The sequence below is a fragment of the Chenopodium quinoa genome, unplaced genomic scaffold, assembly GCF_001683475.1.
Source record: "Chenopodium quinoa cultivar QQ74 unplaced genomic scaffold, ASM168347v1, whole genome shotgun sequence".
Classification (NCBI taxonomy): domain Eukaryota; kingdom Viridiplantae; phylum Streptophyta; class Magnoliopsida; order Caryophyllales; family Amaranthaceae; genus Chenopodium; species Chenopodium quinoa.
The window spans coordinates 8957823-8976270 of record NW_018743292.1 but is presented as its reverse complement, the minus strand read 5'-3'; the positions used below and the strand labels follow the sequence as shown (position 1 = coordinate 8976270).

Sequence of the window (18448 nt, the reverse complement as noted above, 5' to 3'; positions counted from 1 at the left end):
ACAACCTAAATTGCTCAAATTAGGTACGTTCTTTTTTCGATTTTGTTCAAATTTTCAAGAAAAACGCATGATATTCAAGTAGATTTTTCGATTTTGTTTTTGCGATTTTATTTTTTGCGATTTTTATGATTTGATTTTTGCGATGTGATTTATGCGATTTTAAGGTTTGATTCATGAATTCCGCATGAGACAAGTCGATTTTGCATTTTTCTGATTTGATTTTCATTTATTTTCGGCAATTTAGGGTTCAAAATTCGGCGATTTAAGAGTTCAAACTACAGTGATTTTAAGGCTGGAAATATTAGGTAATTTCAGTGTTACTCTTGATTAGTATTGTTTGATTTTTTTTCGTCATTTTACCATTTTTTGTGCGATTTGTTTGTGGTTTTGTTGGGCGATTTTTGAGCCATTTTTTAAATTGCTGTTGGTTCTTTGTTGGTGCTGAAATCATGTGCTCTTAACTTCAGTCAGTAAGCTAGTTGACATCTAGGAGTTAGGATGATGGATGGTGGAAATTATGATTTTTGGTAATGTTATGATGGGATTTTTGATTGGTAAAAGTGAGCAACTGAGCACATTGGTTGATGATTATTACTGGGTTTTTTTTAACGCAATTGAGTAAATTGTGATGATTAGCTGAATAGGTATAGAAAGTGGGCTGATGAGTTACAAAAAAAATTGTAAGGAGGGTCTGGGGTTATTTTGGGGTTTGTACTTGGTTGATATAGGGGCAGGTTTCTTGGATGTTATTTCTCCATTATCGTCCTACATCTTCGGTGTTGAAGCACGTTTTTGTTTAATGCAATGGTTTTGTTGTCTTATGTGTGGTGCTGGTTTGATGGTTTTTAAGTTTTTATTGGTTTCTAGTCAATCAGATTGGGGAAAATAGAAAAAAAAAATGTCAAGATGGAGGCTTTGGGATGAAATTTGACTTAATTCTGGCAGTAGAGGAGGGATGTAAGGGTGTTTAGCTTTTGACCTTTCTGTGGTCTTAAGGTCTGTTTTATGAGATGGATTCTTCAGGTTGAATAAATAGGTTGAGTGAATACCTAAATGCAAGTGAGCTTTGCTATTTGAAGGGCACATTTTTGTAATTAAGTGCAGTGTAATAGTTGTACTTTGTAAACTATATGTTAAATTGGTTCAAATGTTCCTAAACGATGAGTCTACTTATATGGTTCCCTAATCGGAGAGGAAAAAGGAAATACATTTGCTGTCCTAGTGCTCATATGATTTCAGCAGTCTGTTTGGGTTTCTCTAATGTTGGAACTACAATAGTACAATGTACGGATTATTAATTATTCTAGGAAAACTCCCATTATACTAGTAATATAGCATTATCTTTCTTACCATATTAGGCATATTCCTTGTATGTTTCAAATCTTGCAAAAAAACATTTGTTTAACACATGCCAAAATATTATCACTTTGTAAATATACTTCCAAGTTTGTAGTTCGTAGTTAAATTAAACTTTATAACATAGGTGTAGAATATACGAACAACTTTAGAACATAGGAAAAATTTGGAACATAGTAAAATTTAGAACATAGGAAATTAGAACATTGGGAAAAAAAAATTAGATCATAGGAAAAAAAATTGGAAATTTAGAATATTGGGGAAAAAAATAAGAGCATAGAAAATAAGTTTAGAACATATACTAAAAATTTAGAACATAGGGTGAAAAAATTTAGAACATAAGGTGAAAAAATTTAGAACATAGATAGAAAAAATTTAGAACGCAAGGAAAAAAAATTAGAAAATTGGTAGAAAAACTTTTGAACATAGGATAAAATTTAGAGCACACGGAAAATATTTAGAGCATACGGAAAAAATTTAGAACATAGGAAATAAATTTAGAACATAGACAAAAAAATTTGAATATAGGATATATATTTAGAATATGGACAGAAAACTTTAGAACATAAACAATAAAATGTATAACATAGGAAAATAGTTTAGAACATACATATATTTAGAGCTTAGATTGAAAAATTTAGAGCTTAAGCAATAAATTTTAGAACATATGCAAATAATATTTAGAACATATGATAAAACCTATTAGCTCAATTGGAAGAGCACTATGCAAATGCATAGAGGATGTAGGTTCAACTCCTACATAGGTTATCTTTATAAATAACTAAAAAACTTCAAATGTTTTTTTTTTGAAACAAAAAAAAATCCAATAAAACTAATTAAATTAGTACTAAGTTATATGAGCAGAAAATAAGTAGACTAAATTTAGAACATAGGAAAAAAAAAACTTTAGAACATAAGTAGACTAAATTTAGAACATAGGAAAAAAAAAAAAAAACTTTAGAACATAATTAGACTAAATTTAGAACATAGGTAAAAGAATATTTAGAATATAGGAAAAAAAAAACTTTAGAACATAGGTAGTAAAAATTTAGAACATAGGAAAAAAAAAATTTAGAACATAAGTAGACTGAATTTAGAACATAGGCAAAAGGTAAAAGAATATTTAGAACAAGGAAAAAAAAAGTTTAGAACATAGGTAGAAAAAATTTAGAACATAGGAAACAAAACTTTAGAACATAAGTAGACTAAATTTAGAACATAGGAAAAAAAATTTGAACATAAATATACTAAATTTAGAACATAGGAGTAGGCAAAAAAAATTAGAATATAAAAGAAGAATTACAGAAATGGCATTACTAAAGGATCATTTTAGATGGTTGGATCAAAACTAATAAACGGCTGAGATTGGTTCTTATATAAGATTGGGTTCTTATATAGAGGAGTGTTCTTACATGAGCCTTCCTATATATATATATATATATATATATATATATATATATATATATATATATATATATATATATATATATATATATATATATATATATATATATATATTTTTTTTTTTTTTTTTTTTCTCCAGTGGTGTTAAATGTAATGACACCACAATGTGGGTTGTAACCTATCTAAACTCACCTATGTAGGGTTTTTTTTAGCACAAAAAATTGAAAGTAGAGATGATTTCTATTCCAAATATTATTTAATAATTACACTCCATGGGGGGGAGGGGGCAATTTGGAATTTGTGTAGTTTATCCTAGAGCCTTTGACAAATAGTTTTGCCCCAGAAAACTGAACTAAAAACCCTCTTTTCCTCTAATAATTTCTCTCTACAAGATTTAAGAAACATATATATGTTATTTCAAGAACACCAACCAAATAAGATATGTGCATCTAAGTCTACCAAAAAGAACTTAAGAAAAAAGAAGAAAGAAATCCCTTTTATGTACTTGTATCAATATATGGGAAAAATGGCTATGGAAAAGAAAAAAAAAATCACTCCAGGGGTACTCATCTTCTATTATTCAAAATTGCCGCCATTAATCAATTCAGCACCAAGTGATCAAACCTGCAACAGAACATCCATCAGCAGAGTAATAATGTTATTTAAGATGATACCCTAACACAACATTTCTAAATCAAATAAAGGAATTCGTAAATTTTGCAGTAAAAGGCAAATTCCCTAAACAATCAAACTGGGTTATGAGCACTATTGACATATCATCCCATAAAAAGTGTTTTAGGGAAAATTTTTACCTGCTGGTTCTCACAACCGAGTGCTGGTAGCAAGGCAGCATGAATACCCCAAAAGAGAAATGTTAACTGCTTTCCTTGAGTAAATAATTTTTTACTGTATATGTACAAAAAACGAACATCCCCCATGCTCCTCAACTGATGATGTAGAACAAAAGGTTTAATAATAAGAAAAATATAACAATAAGATGATTAAAAAAAAAAAAATAGGGCACCACAATCTGCTGTTAATTTGAAAATGCTCTACATACCTTGGTTGTTTCCGGGGATATGCAATTAATCTCAGTCAAATAATCCTTTCACAATTACCCATTTTATCTTCTATACATGTTTTGGTTTAGATCCTATATATGCTTTGAAGCAAACTGAGTGACTTTACATCATACACCTGTCAGAGAAGATAACTCATAAGCCCATTTGACAAACTAATCACTTGCTCTCAAGTCTCGATGCATTTAAGGAAAGAAAACACGTACCAAAAAAAAGGTATTTGGGATCTGAAATATATATGCACCAGAAATAGCTCCCCTTAGAAAAACTCAGCTTCACTGCTCTGATGAATGGAACTGCGAGTTCAAGTTCATCATTAAGACTTGATAGACTCCATTGCTTGGCGCACCAGATGTAAAAGACCATCTACATCATGGAAGCTGAAATCCAGAACACTTTTAATAGAATTTATGCCATGTTCATTCCCTGACTGTGAAAAGATTGGCTTTGCGGCTGCAAAAGCACTTTGTGACCTTCTGGATGCATCCATTGCAAGATTTACATCATGCGTCTGCAATCAAGCAAGAGCCTATTAGACTCTAGATAAAGTTGAGCAATTGAATGAAACATACGTAAATTCTTAGGACAATCACGATTTTGTTGGGCAGACCTCAAGATCATAATATCAGGATCCACTATCAATTCCTGTATTCTGGTTATAATATAGTACCAAACCCAACAATTTAACCTCCCATAGGTGGAGAAGAGACAAGAGGGGTGGGGAAGAATTCCATGATCATAACAGCAATAAACAAAAACTGTATATATACACACTGATCAACTTCTCCCCCACTTTCGAAAAGACCCCCAATTTTCCCCTTAGTTCAGAAAATACCTCCGTTCTATTCATATTTTAGCATAAAAGCATATTATATAGGGGAAAGCTGAGGATGGTAGTTCATATGGAAATGAATATTATACGGAATGTACACTATGCACAGTTTGCAGGCAGTGGCTGTCTCAGATATGGCACACATACAAAGTCAAGCAGCCGCATGAAGTTTGGCCTGTTTCCAGCAGAGACAACATGACTTCGATGATCCATTGCAGAATGTCCATCCTTGACTGTATCTATGGCAGCTTGATTTAAATTGTCAATATCAGAAGCAGATGATGATGGAGACTCCACTGTGAATAAACGAGAGATACTTAACATTAGCAAGCTGAACAAAATCCAAGAGAAATGTAGATACTATCCCACTAAGAGTAGGAAGACCCGCAAAATATATATATATATAAAATATAAAAAATTAATCATCAGCAGCCAGCAGTCTACAGCAAGCACAGGCCAAAGAATTTAGAATCTACCAGTCTCATTACCCTGAGGAGCAGCTCTTACAGCCATTTGCAGCTCCAGACGATCCCTGCTCGCAGCAAGATCATTACTATATACCACTCTCATATAAGCTACCTCCATACATTTGTAGGCCAAAGCAGCAGAGGCCATGTCATTGCATCGTTCGTATTCAAGGGCACAATATCTGCAAATCACAATGAATAAAACTACTTATCAGAAACATCCAAAATCAGGCAGATGTGACTACTTGTACGAAAATTTGCTGATCTATGATTCCCAGTTAAGAACAAATACTAGTACATGTATTATTGCCACATAGTCACAAGACTCACAACCAAACATAACATAGTGCATCAAAGAGAGTTAAGTAGACAACTAAAACAAATTAAAGGGAGTCTTTTTCAGCCACTTGAACATCGACAGCAAATGCAATGTAGCCTAAAGTATCATATACAAAAAAAAAAGAGTGAATATGAACTAGATCAAGTACAAACATCCAATTAATCCCTCAGGGTCCGAACAGTCTATGCAGCAAGAGAGAGATGCAGCTTGCTTTGTCATGCTCAAATCAATTGAATCTCAAACTATGATAAGAAAAAGGGAGCAATGGAAATTCACACAAAAGTAAACATACTCGCATAATCTTGCAGTACTGGTATACACATCATTTGGTGACATCTCCCCACTTCTACTTTGATTGTTGCCAGGTTCTAACAAAGATGCTCCATGAAGAAACTTTAGTGCTGCCTGAAAGAAGATGCCAGTACTTTCTAGACCTGACCCAGCAACCTTAAGCAAACCGACCAATAGTGAGAAAAATTGTTAACTAATGTAGGTTTTAGATTTAAACAACCATACATAGTGGGAATAGACAACACACCTTCATACGATTAGCAGAATGTTTAAGATCAGTTGCCTCTCTCAACGCAGATTTAGCAGCCCGATGGAAGTTATCTTTGTTTCTAGAACTTGAAGCCTCAACGTCATTGGGCACTTGCCCAGTATGATGTGTTTGTCTCAAACTACCACGACCAGCCGCAACCTGCCTGAAGGGAATTCCATTAACATCTTCATCTCTCCCACCATTAGATCCACTACCTCCAATTTCAGGTACACTATGCAAATTATATGATACTTCCTTTTCCCTATCAATCTTGGAAATATGTGACTTTCCTTTCACAGAATTAGTTCCATCAAAATGCAACTTATTTGGGGATTTTATTATCTGACTTTCAGCAACCAAATTCTGTTGTGAAGTCGATGTTCCCTCATATGTGATGTCCGCTTTACCACCTCTATCCTTGTAATCTTCGATTTTAGGTTGGGTATCTATTGCATGGGAATATCTCCCAGATGAAACTTTCTTACCAAATTGATCCTCATCAACTGCATCAGACAAGACACCAGAATTCCTAGAGAGGTTAGATCTTCTATCTCTATACCCGTCAATATGAGGTGCAAACTCATTGGCAGCACTTTCTGCTCCAGCTTTCAGCCGCTGATCGCTATATAACAAAGATTTCTTACTTGTCCCTTTATCAGGATTAGTCCGAGAAACCTTTTTTGGAGAGGATGAAATTGACCCAACCGGAGAAGATTTCACTTCACGCACTTTTGATTTAACTTTGCGAGAAATCTTTGAAGAGCTAGAGGTGGTTGCATTGTCTGATAAACCTAAATCAAGAGCCATTTCAGAAGATGTTCTACCTGCTGGAGTCTTTCGAGAAACCCTGTCCATATGATAATGCTCTGAAGGAATGCCATCCGACATACCTCCCTTGCGTCGCCCACTATCACCAGAACCACCAAGATTAGATTTAGCATCAAGAGTCGGAGTCCTCTGTTTTCCCTTGTCTGCACTACTCTCCATTGCCTGAAAGTTTGAAAATTTTGACTTCTTCTCTTTCCTGTGTGCATCCCAATTACTCACTAAGTGTTCTCCATTGCCTGAAAGCTCTACTGAAGGATTAACACGTTGCTGTTTGTCCTTCAATTTTCTCTTTGTCCCAGACACATTATATATCTCATTATCCTTGGAAGTTACATCATTTTGGGCCCTGTCTTTAGCTTTCACAGGATAATCTTTTGAGCTGCCCTTCACAAAATCCTGTGGAACACTAGGAAACTCTTCCATAGGTTGCTGATGCACTCTCTTGATTTTCTTAGAAGCTCCATATGCCTCAACATCTGCTACCCTCTTCTTAACAATATTTGATGTCTTGCCATCACCTGTGGATGTACATTAAATATTTAAATAAAGCTGCATATGCGCAAGAAATATCACATCTGAGAACCAAGCAGAAACCCTCTTAACAATTGCATATCTACAAAACGGAAGGAGGAAAGGCGCAAAAACAAATCTAGCAAACCACATTTAAGTTTGTTTCCGTAGTAAGGAATTAAAAGGGTTGTTCATATACCCACACTCCCACAGCAACAAAACAGAGCACAATTCATTTCAAATACACGCGACATAAAATTCATTAAAAAAAATAGGAACACATTGAGATTCAACTGTGAGAAAATCTTTCATAATCTAGCAATTTAGCTTTCTAACTCACTGGTTGTCAAATAGTAGTTGGGCCAACAGCGACCTGCTAAACATCTAGGCGTTTTTTTTCACATTTAGTAAGTAAGAAAATAAAATTGATACACTGATTGGCGTTTGGTAATAACAATCAGTCCACAATCTAACAAGTTCTACAGTGTTCAGCATACATATCCTGTTGTATACGTACTCTTTATTAAGTTTGTGTGTGTGTGTTTTTTTTTGGTTGGGGGGGGGGGGGGTTGTGTGTGTGCGCGCACGCAACATTAACATGAACATTGAAATTCCAACAAATATTAATAAGGAAAAATTGTCAAAAATAATACAAATTTTGAGCGGTCCGCCAAAAACAAGTCAATCTTTTGATTATTTCTAAATATTACAAACTTTGGGGGATGTCCGCTTTAAACAAGTTATGACCTGTTGGTGACTTGTTTAACATGTTATATGGGACACGTGTCATCGTTTTATTGGTATGACAATTTTATTTTTTTTTACATCTTTTTTAAATTATTTAATGTTTTTAATTATTAAAAGATTTAAATAATATTAATTATTATTATAAAAAAAACCACCCATTATTATAAAAACTCCTTTTTGTTTTTTTGAAAGCATTATTATATATAATTATTATTTATTTATTTATTTATTTAAAATGAAAAAAACCTTTACAAAAAAAAAAAAAAACCACCCACCACCACAGCCCAGCCACCACCCCCTCCCCACCGTCCGTCGCCGCCCAGACTTCCTTCATCTCCCTTGCGCCGGCCGGCCGGCCGACCCTACCCCTTCCCTTGCCCCGATTCGACCCCTCTCCCCTTCCCTTGCCCCGATTCGACCCCCCTCCCCTTCCCCCTTACCAGAATGTCGAACCCCCTTCCCTTCCTCCATCGTAAGCCGACGCGACCCAAACCTGATATCCCATAGTCCAAACCATCCCCAATTCGTTAGGGGTTTAGGTTTCGGGTTTGGGTTGGGGGTTTTGGGTTCCGGTGAGGGGGGATGAGGGGGGAAAGGGGTTGTGTGGGGTAGCAGGGAAGGGAAAGGGAAGAGTGGAGCTCGTCGGCCGGCTAGCGCGTGGTTTGGTGGCGGTGGTTTGGTGGCTGTTGGAGGGGTCGGAAAGGTGGTGGTGGTTGGGTTTTTTTTTTAAAATAATGATTATAATAATAATAGGAGTTAATTAATTATTTTCTTTTTAACACATAATTAATTAATTATTTAGTTAGGATTTATTTAATATTTAATTAAGAGTTAAATAAGAAATTAACCATGCTTATAGTTTTGATTAGAAGTAAATTATATTGTTAAACAATTTTATTAAAAAAAAAAAAAAAAAGTTAACCGGTTATATAAGTTGTAGGTAAATTATCTTGTTTAAGTGGACACCCCTCAAAGTTTGTATTATTTAGAAATAATCAAAAGATTGATTTGTTTTTGACGGACCGCTCAAATTTTGTATTATTTTTGACAATTTTTCCTATTAACAATCCACAGACAAAAGTAGCAGACGAGCACCGATTAGGAACGATGCTGCGGCACTTGATTAGTGGCAAGTAATACGATCTTTAAAGAGTAGAGAAGAGACAATTTTAAAGAAAAGCAACGAAGAAGTCTCCTCCAACTGAAAATACATACAAAATCTCAGATGTATTCATTAAAGAAGATAATCAGTAAAATGAGTCGTCAGTGGTTCTCTAAAACATGGTTTCCACACAAGGCATTTCTACTTCACATTAATTTGGGCATTCAGTAAGGCTTTAAGGCGAAGACACAATAGGCCATTGTTCTTCCATCTGCCAACAGCTAGGACTAACAACTGAGTTTAAATAAGAATGATTAGATGCTTACCACTCTTCTGAACAGAATCCAACTCCCAAGGAAGTTTTTTAAGATTCTTCATATTCCTTATTTCACCGGAGCGCTGCTGATCCTTCTTGACAGGATGATGCAAGTCTTGAGCACCACTTCGTCGTGCTGCCTCTATTTCTGTTTTCACCAAATTCTTCTTTTTGCCTCCACTGGGCAAAACATCAAAACTAGGAGCTTGACTGGCAAGAACAATATTTGGGGCACTGGCTATTACAGACGCATTTGCATCTAGATAAGGTGGCTGATTATTCTGAATCATAGAAGCAGGATCCAGGGGTATATACGATGCATACAGAGCATTAGTTGTCTCATCCTCAGTGAAACTGCACTTGTTCATCCCAGGCCTAGAAAACAGTAATATGCCATGTGAAGATCAGCCAGAGATACATGAGGGGAATATTAAGCTTAAAGATGACTAGTCAATGTAAGAAAATTTTAACACTTTAAATTTTAAAAATGTATGTACTCTTATAATGTCTTCAGAACTAAACTGTTAAGTCTAACCAACAGTAGAGGCAAGAGCAAGCACTGGAGGGGAGATAGCGTCCTGTAAGTTTCATCTATCAACTAGAACTTTCTTTGGTTCCTCCAAATTGCAACACTTTGACTTTTGCACTATTCACAAACTAGCTTTAACTCTAAGTAATATATAGGAAACAATTGTCATGAAAGATGTTGCATTCATCTCAATGTATTAAAATTATAAATTACACTAATACTATATAATTAAAGATATTAATGGTCAAAGTTGACCTGTGGCAAATGTGTCGGTCAAACTAATACAATCTCAAAGAAACGGAGAAGTATATCTCTATCCCCATACCACATGAAAAGACGTCTAAAAGCATTTTAAAGTTCATCATTGAAGCAGTAACAGTAATTTTATCATAGGAATGGAAGCGACCTGAATACAACATATTTAAGATGAAAACTTACAGCCAAGTAAGCATGCTACAAGTCCATTTCATATTTTCGAAGGAACCTGCGCTCATGCCTAAAGGAAGAAGCCGCCACTTATGACACTTGTCACATTCAACCCAATCTTCCAATGTCATCACTGGAGGATTCTCTACTGGCGGCACATCCCCAACAGAAACCTTTTCTGTCATGTAGTTAACACCATGGAGATCTCCCAAATTAGGTCCACCAATAGCAGCAGAACTAGTTTTATTACTGCTAGACTTGTCCTTCAGCTTTGTTGTGGGAGCTTGTGGCCCTTGTTCTGAAATTTCCATCACTAATTCCTTTGAGTTCAGCTCTTTTCCTTTTTTCCTTCGATTTGCCTTATCAACAACCTCAGTATTATTTCTCGTATCCTTACATAAATCAGTGCCACCCTTTTTACTTTTAGAAGGAATGTTGTTTTTAAAAATGACTGCCTCATTTTTTGATGCTGAAGAGCTAATAATTGAGCTTCTTGGTGCCTCAGTGGCAGAGACCCCACCAATCTGTCCATCCTGTAATTTTTTCTTGACCACAGAAGACGGATTTTCCTTTTCACTAAGCAATACTTGCTCTGTCGGCAAGTGAGTCATTTCCCTGAAACGTGACTTTTGCTTCAAAGATTCAACCGCATTATCGTATTTCATCTCCTGAGAAACATCACTGTACTTACCATTTCCTTCATCTTTCATAGAAAGAAAACATACCTCCACAATTCCATTTTCCTTGCTATACACACCAGCCTCAATAGAGCATACTGAATTTGGAACTTCGTCTTTTACTTTGTCCAATGCCATGCTCTGTTGTTTTAGAAACTTATTCACCTCATTCTCTCTTCGAGCTTCACTCCTCTTTTCTGTAATAGATTCAGCTTTCGAAATCAATATGACATTTTTGTCCTTGGGTTGTGCTAAATCAAGCACTTCCTCTTTCACTTTATCCTTCAAAATGTAATTTTGTTTGGAGAACTTCTTCACCTCATCATCTCTCCATCCAACTTCATCCCTCTTCTCTGTAATGGATTCATTCCTCTGAACAAAATTTAGATTTTTTTCCTTCTTCATCTCCCCTCTTAAGGTAATAGCATTCACATCATCCTCCATCACTTCATTCATTTGTGCTGAATCAGGTTCCTCTTTTGCCTTAGGCCTAGCTACACGGAACGGTTTCATTGGGTTGCCAATGTCCTCACCCAAACACCCAACTTCAGTTCTCTTATTGAACACAGTAGAACGCTTTGAGCTGATGCTCTTGCTCATCAAAGAATCACGTTCATTCTCTTCAGAATAAGCAGCAACTGCATTAATGGAGGCATAGAAGGCAACCTCCTTGTCTGTTGATGCTCCATTATCATCCCTTCTAGTAGCATTCAAGGTACCAAAATTTGCAGGATATTCACAACTCTCCATCAATTCTACAGGTTTCAGACTAGAAATTTTTTGCTTTGATTTCTTCTCCTCACTTGCTCCCTTGTGCTTTGATTTCTTGACCTTACTTGTGTCCTTCACCTTTGCTTTTCTCTCCTTCCTTGCTTCTTTCTTTCCCTTTGAGATCATGCTTTCATGAGAAACATTGGCAGGATCTACTTCCCCAGTCCCTAGTGAACCAGTATTAAGATTGCTCTCAATACCCCTTAAACTAACAAGGTTATCAGGAAGAGGTGAAAGCATGTCTTTCTCCGGGATAGGTAAAGTCGTCATAATCTGATCCAGAGGAACAATAATAGCTTAGCATGAGCAAAAAAAATAACCCAGTAATTTACACATACAGCATAAAAGTGCATTTAAGCAGACCTGGAGAATGAAGGAAGGAGATTCCAAATTCATTTCTTGCAAGCCAGTTGATATCCTATCATTCTCTGAGGGGCTACCCTCAGGAGAGGAAGAAGGGGACATATCAAGACCTAGGCCACTGTAGATAGCAGATTTGTCCAGAGATGAAAGAGTCTCAGATGCCATCTTGACTCGAAACTTCAGGGAGGTATTTTTGGAAACATCCTTCAACGGTTTTTTTGTTTGGTTGTTAGAAGCGACCTCTCCAGAACTTTGAAATTTGGATTGATTGTTCATCAAGGAAGTTCCTGATTCAGACATTGCTTCCTCAGTCTGGTCACCTGAGGAAGGTATAGATCTTATTGGCAGTGAATTCTTAGAAGTAGTTGTTGGGTTATGATGGAAATGCTGCACCACAAGGAAATATGGAAAAAGTTTATAATGAAAGCTAGAATAATAAATGCAAATATAGCATACTGTTCCACACAAATTCACCTCTGATGATATATCTTGGGGAGACTTAGAATTAACATGGTTCTGGCTTCTCTGATTAGGCAAAATAGGAGGGGAACGCTGTTGCATTGGCAAGAATGATCCATAGCCCCCAAATCTTGCACCTATCAAGTTATACAATTGCTATAGAATTACTTGAAAATGTGGACTAGCACAAAGAAAATAATTCCATGGCGTGAAATCTCACCCAGGTTCTCTGCTGAGACCCCACCCATAAACTCCTTCTGGTGATGTCCCAAGATATCTTCAAGCTTCCTGTCCTGCAGATATCCAAGACCACAATATCAAGAATAACTTTCACCTAAATGGTATGGGCCATAGAAAAAGGCAGTTAACAAGCAAGTCACACAATAAAAAAGAAAACATCATGCCAGCTCACAAAGAAACCCGGCAATATAGAACTTAAAATCCGACAAAAAAAAAAAAAAAAAAAAAAAAATCTACCAATATTTCAAACACTAGGTCAAAGGAACCATCCTGATGCAAATCCATGGCAGCACACAAGGTTTTGTACAAAATAAATAAAATTCACATATACATTATTGCAGCTCCTCACATAAATCATTAACAATTATTATCCTAAAATATATTCCAAACTTCAAGTTGTTTTGACTGGAAAATTTCATGAAGAAACACAGCCTATACAAACTTCATTGGATAGACAAATCATAAAAGGTTTTCTTGCTAGACCTTGCTCATTTTATCTTTACAAAAATGGTATGTATTTTAGCTGATTATCTCTATTAATTGGAACAAGATTACCAGCAATTGCCGTTAATAACTAGATCTATGGTGAACGAAGAATATGGCAGATTGCAAGAAGAGGCCCCTTTTCATTTAAAATATTTCAAAGAACCTTGAACGATAAAGAACCCAAAGTGCATCTCTCGCATTGGATTGATAAAAACAGCTAATCGGCCAGCTAATTCAGTGTATACGCTAGCTAAACTCAGTAGGTCAGAGCTGGGCCATTGGTTGTGTTTATAGAATCACATGATATTACAAAAAGGCTCTGTAAAGACCAAGAGCATATGTAGTAAACAATCTGGTCCAACGAAAATAGGCGTAAAATTAAGCGTTTCTCAGAGATTTGATGATAAAACCAATCCTAAGAGCAACCTTAATGTTTACAATTGTATCCTCTTTGACACTTGTTCCAATATGATAAAGCGTGAATGAGAATTTTCAACAGGTGCTGACCATTGATTTAAATTAATAAACTACTATTTCCTGACCATAGAATTCTTCAGTGAGCCTTTGTCTCCACTTCTCCAATGTTCCAGAGATCTAACACCTCAAAGTCACATTTGATTACAGCAGTGATAATTATTATAAGAGTAGGGCATCTCACCCCCTTAGATATTCTGACAGGAGGGGGTAGGGGGTGGGGTGGGGGAGGGGGTTGGAATGCTAAAAATAATACAATAGCACTACGTAAGTATGTATCAGGTTCACTTCTTTTAATGGTATTTTATAACCCACTTTCTCATTAATTCTTAAGGAATGATACAAGGTACTAAAAAGGAAGAAAAGGATATGCGTGGACTGCATAAAGTCTATAAGATTTGAATATGAATACACGTAGATAGAAGACAAGAACAAGGTAGGATGCCGTGGTGATCAACACCGTAAAAAAGCTATTCTCACTTTACAAAACCCAAAGTTTCCAATTATACACTACACTGTGATATAACCTTTTTCATTCATTATTAAGGAAAGGAATGATAAGAGTTAATGTATTCTATGGATATGATTGTACTGCACAAAGCTAAGATGAGAATATGTATATGGGAAGCAAAAAAAAAAAAATAGAAAGGTAGGATGCTGTGGTGATCAAAGCCGTAAACGAACTTCTTGTTTAACAATAACTAAAGTTCTCATTTATACAATACACTTTGATAAACCCAGGGTGTCAACTGAAGGTTGCCTTCACTCTATGCCAATAAACACGTGAGAAACATTTACAACAAGCATATGAATGTTGATCAAGAACAAGTGGAAGATTATTAACACGTTAAAGGGCTGGAGCAACTAAATTCAATAAAGAAGCAGAACCAACATGTTTCTCTCTGAAATATTCAAGTTAGCTAAACAAAAACAAAGGAAGGCACATCAAGAATTTAATTTGGATGATAAATGTAACTGATACAGTAGTTCAATTTATACTTCATCACTGATCTAAATTTCACACTCTCGACATCTAAAGTTCAACTTAAACATCAAACTTGACACGTGAGTTACTTACATGCAAAAGCACCCTCAAAATCATCCTCAGTGATACGAATAATCCCCTTATTCTAGGACAATATCAGAAACCCAATGTAGGTTTCAATCAAAATGCTATGATTAAAATTCCCGGGAAAAAAAAAAAGTGTAAATAAAAAAGAGAGAATTCAAGTGCAAAAAGAAATGACAATGGCGCTTCAATCATATACAATGACAATAACTTACCACCCAAACCACATTACCAATTGAACACGTCCCCTAACCCAAACTACAAAGAGAAGAGAAATGTTGAGTTCATTTACTAAAACTGATTGACGCTGCTAAATCAATGTAATATCAACTATGATCATGCAGTCAGACCGGCTATTTTCACATGCCAACCAAAACCACATTACCAATTGAGCACGTCCCCCAACCCAAATTTCAGAGGGAGGAGAAATGATGAGTCCAATTACTAAAACTAATTGACGCGACTAGATCAATGTAATATAAAAAATGATCATGCAGCCAGACCGGCTATTTTCATATAATTTGTCATCTACGTCTCCAAGCTCCATAAATAAAACACAAAACAATATTGTTCCAACTTCCAGGCATTGGATGAACACGAGACAGGATAATTACAGTCATCAAGATGAATTCCATAAACACCATGTTTCGAATTGTTGATGGAGGAGGCCAAGAAATATAAAAACCTTAAGTTTCAAATCACCCGTTAACATCACTAGAATGATCATATCGAAAATGTCTCAACTTAACGTCTTAACCTAACCTAACCTACTAATCAGGTATTCTATACAACAGACCTACAAAGTTGAAATCGGATTGAAGAAAAACAAAGAATAATTAACAAATTTTAAGCAGAAAAATTTAGCAATAAGTGTAGGCTTACAATGTAAGAGAAATCTTTGTCAGGATCAATGTTTTCATCATCATCATAATCATCTTGAAACAAATAAGCTTCTCCTTCTTCAAGCTCAATGTCTCTCATCTTCACAAACCCCTCCTCAAGAACAGACAAAAACAGGAGAGAGAAAGAAAGAACACCCAACTCAACCTAATAACACCTAAAATACCATCTAAATTCAAGCAGCTAAAATTAATTTCAAAACTTCAAAAAAAAATATTAAATAAAAAAAAAAACCCTAAAATTAAATTCCCCAGAAAAAAGAGAATTGCTTTATTGTTCTCAATCAATCCAAAGAGATTTCAGAAACCCACTTCGGAAATCCAAAACCCAGAAAAACCCATGAAGCAAATCCCTCAGAACTACCATTATAAGCCACAATTCCTTCTTCTACCTAGTAAACAAAAAAATAAGAAAAAAAACCCTAAAAATGTAACCAAAAAGAACAATTAATCAATCAATCAATTCCGAATATATCAAGAAAGCCCAGAAAAGTTAATCAAACTCCTCCAAACCCCAGAAATTTATTGACCCAAAATCATCAATCAAATATATTTCTAATGAAATTTATTAGGAAAAATGAAAATTAAGTGTTTATTCTTAACAAATGCGGCTTTAATTTTTGATTTTTTTTTGTTTTTTTTTTTGTTTTCTGTGTTTGTTCTTCTTCTTTCTCCCTCTAAACTTTCTCTCTCCTCTTTCTCTGTCTAGGCTTTTCTGAGTGGTGTTTCAACAGAGCAACAGGAAAAACACAGAAAAAAAAAATTAAAAACTAAAAAACCAACATTTATAATTATTAAATAAAAAATAATTAAAAATTAAGGTATGTTTTTTCTGGGTGGGTAAAAATAAAAAATTATTCCAGAGACCGACGTAAGCCAAAGATAAAGAGAGGGGAGAGAACTTAATTTGTTAGGAGAATAAATGAAAGGGTAATTTGGTCATTTCATATAGAGTACGTGGACCTACTTAACTATCGACGCCTTAGCCGTTTTGTTGAGGTGTTGTTTCTGTAATATGGAGTGACGAAAATACCCTTGTTGGTGTAGAAGATAAGTGTCAAAATTGATTGTCCTTTGAATGTGATGTATCTCTTTCATTTTGTTTGCTCCTCTTTTGTGTTGATGACTAACCCATTGACATATTGTCCTACTTTGGTACTTGTAGTCTCTCTCTCTGTTGGTTTTTTTTTTTTTTTTTTTTTTTTGGATTTACCATGTTTACTTTAGGTAGGTGGGTTTTATACGTGGTTAGAAAAAAAAAAAAAAAAAAGGAGAAAATTTTGTTGTTTTTTTAGTTGGAGAAAATTTTGTTGTTTTTTTTTAGTTTGAGAAAATTTAGCATAGTTAAGCAGTTACAAGCTAATCTCGCTTTCAAGAATGTAGAAGGATCATCAGTAAGCAAATAGATGAGAGGTAAATGAGATCGATAATGATGTATAACATGTATTCGATAGACCATGTCTAATGTCATGCTTAAACGACAATATAACCCTAACCTATACCTAGTAACCTCCGACCATGTCAAAATCCAAATATTGTTTTTCCCTATATTTTTCGTCTCATTCGACAAGATTCATGGTAGTAAACAGATATTAGACTAACGAGTAGTTGTCAATTGATAGTGGGTAGAGATTTAAGGTAATAATTGATAGTATAAACGTTTGGTAAAAGTAGCGATTGAAATATTAAAATACGATCAAGTTAATTTTTTACGAGAAAAATATCTTAATTTATAAATGTCTTGTGCATAACCCGAGTACAATAAAGATAATTTTTTAATATTAAGTTGTCTCTTTTATATGTATGGGAACCACAATTGACATCTTCATAATTTTACATTGGTTTATGGAATGAAATAAACATGTGGTATTTCCATTATTACGCCAATAGTACATATTGGTAGAGTTTTGTTAAATTTAATAAGTGATTTACTTCATATGTGTATTATTTTTACACTACAATAGTTTGATACATAAAATAAGCATACATTGTCATCTTTATTAACTACTCGTAGCACATATCTTTAAAATAAAGATAAAAATTAGCACATAAATATTTTTTGTATTGTGACATGTAGCAATATCATGGTTGAGAAAAATTTGCAATTATTACTTTCTTTTTTGGCATGAGAAAGGTAATCTCATAAAATAAAAATAAATTATCTAGGCTTTATTCTCTCGACATGCTAAAATCAATAACTTACTACTTTTCGTATCTTGTTGGAGTTAATCCAATTTTTTTTTGTATATTAGGGTGGCTAACGCGCGCTGTAGCTAGCCTTGCATGTTCGGTAAGCTCTTTTGGTTTGAATTTAGTTGTTGGCAACATTAATGAGAAAAAATATATAAGCAAATATTTTTAGGGTATAAAACGTCCTCGTACTATTCTTAAGAGTTAAAAAAAAAAAAAAAAAAAGACAATTAGCATTATTGCAGACAAATAACTAAATAAACATTTTATAAGATATAGTTGTCCAAACATTATTCATAAAAGTTATCTTAAACTTTTTAAAAAGTAGAGATAAACGGTTTCA

At 34.7% G+C, this 18448-nt stretch overlaps 1 protein-coding gene across 2 annotated transcripts; it reads right to left on the bottom strand.

The window, feature by feature from the left end:
• Window positions 1–2962: 2962 nt before the first annotated feature.
• On the bottom strand, window positions 2963–16690 carry LOC110736894. Of its 2 annotated transcripts, none has more exons than XM_021917233.1 (14): window positions 15899–16690; window positions 12968–13040; window positions 12763–12884; window positions 12289–12675; window positions 10490–12198; window positions 9533–9897; window positions 6017–7365; window positions 5771–5925; window positions 5148–5320; window positions 4819–4967; window positions 4046–4350; window positions 3821–3957; window positions 3573–3707; window positions 2963–3384 (listed from the first exon to the last, which is right to left on the bottom strand). In XM_021917233.1, exons 1-11 carry the CDS (start codon window positions 15995–15997, stop codon window positions 4156–4158), a joined length of 4776 nt encoding a protein of 1591 aa, XP_021772925.1. In that variant the 5' UTR covers window positions 15998–16690; the 3' UTR covers window positions 2963–3384; window positions 3573–3707; window positions 3821–3957; window positions 4046–4155. The 2 variants fall into 2 exon arrangements, with proteins under 2 accessions (XP_021772925.1, XP_021772926.1); XM_021917234.1 differs by having other exon boundaries at window positions 5160–5320.
• Between the last annotated feature and the right edge of the window lie 1758 nt (window positions 16691–18448).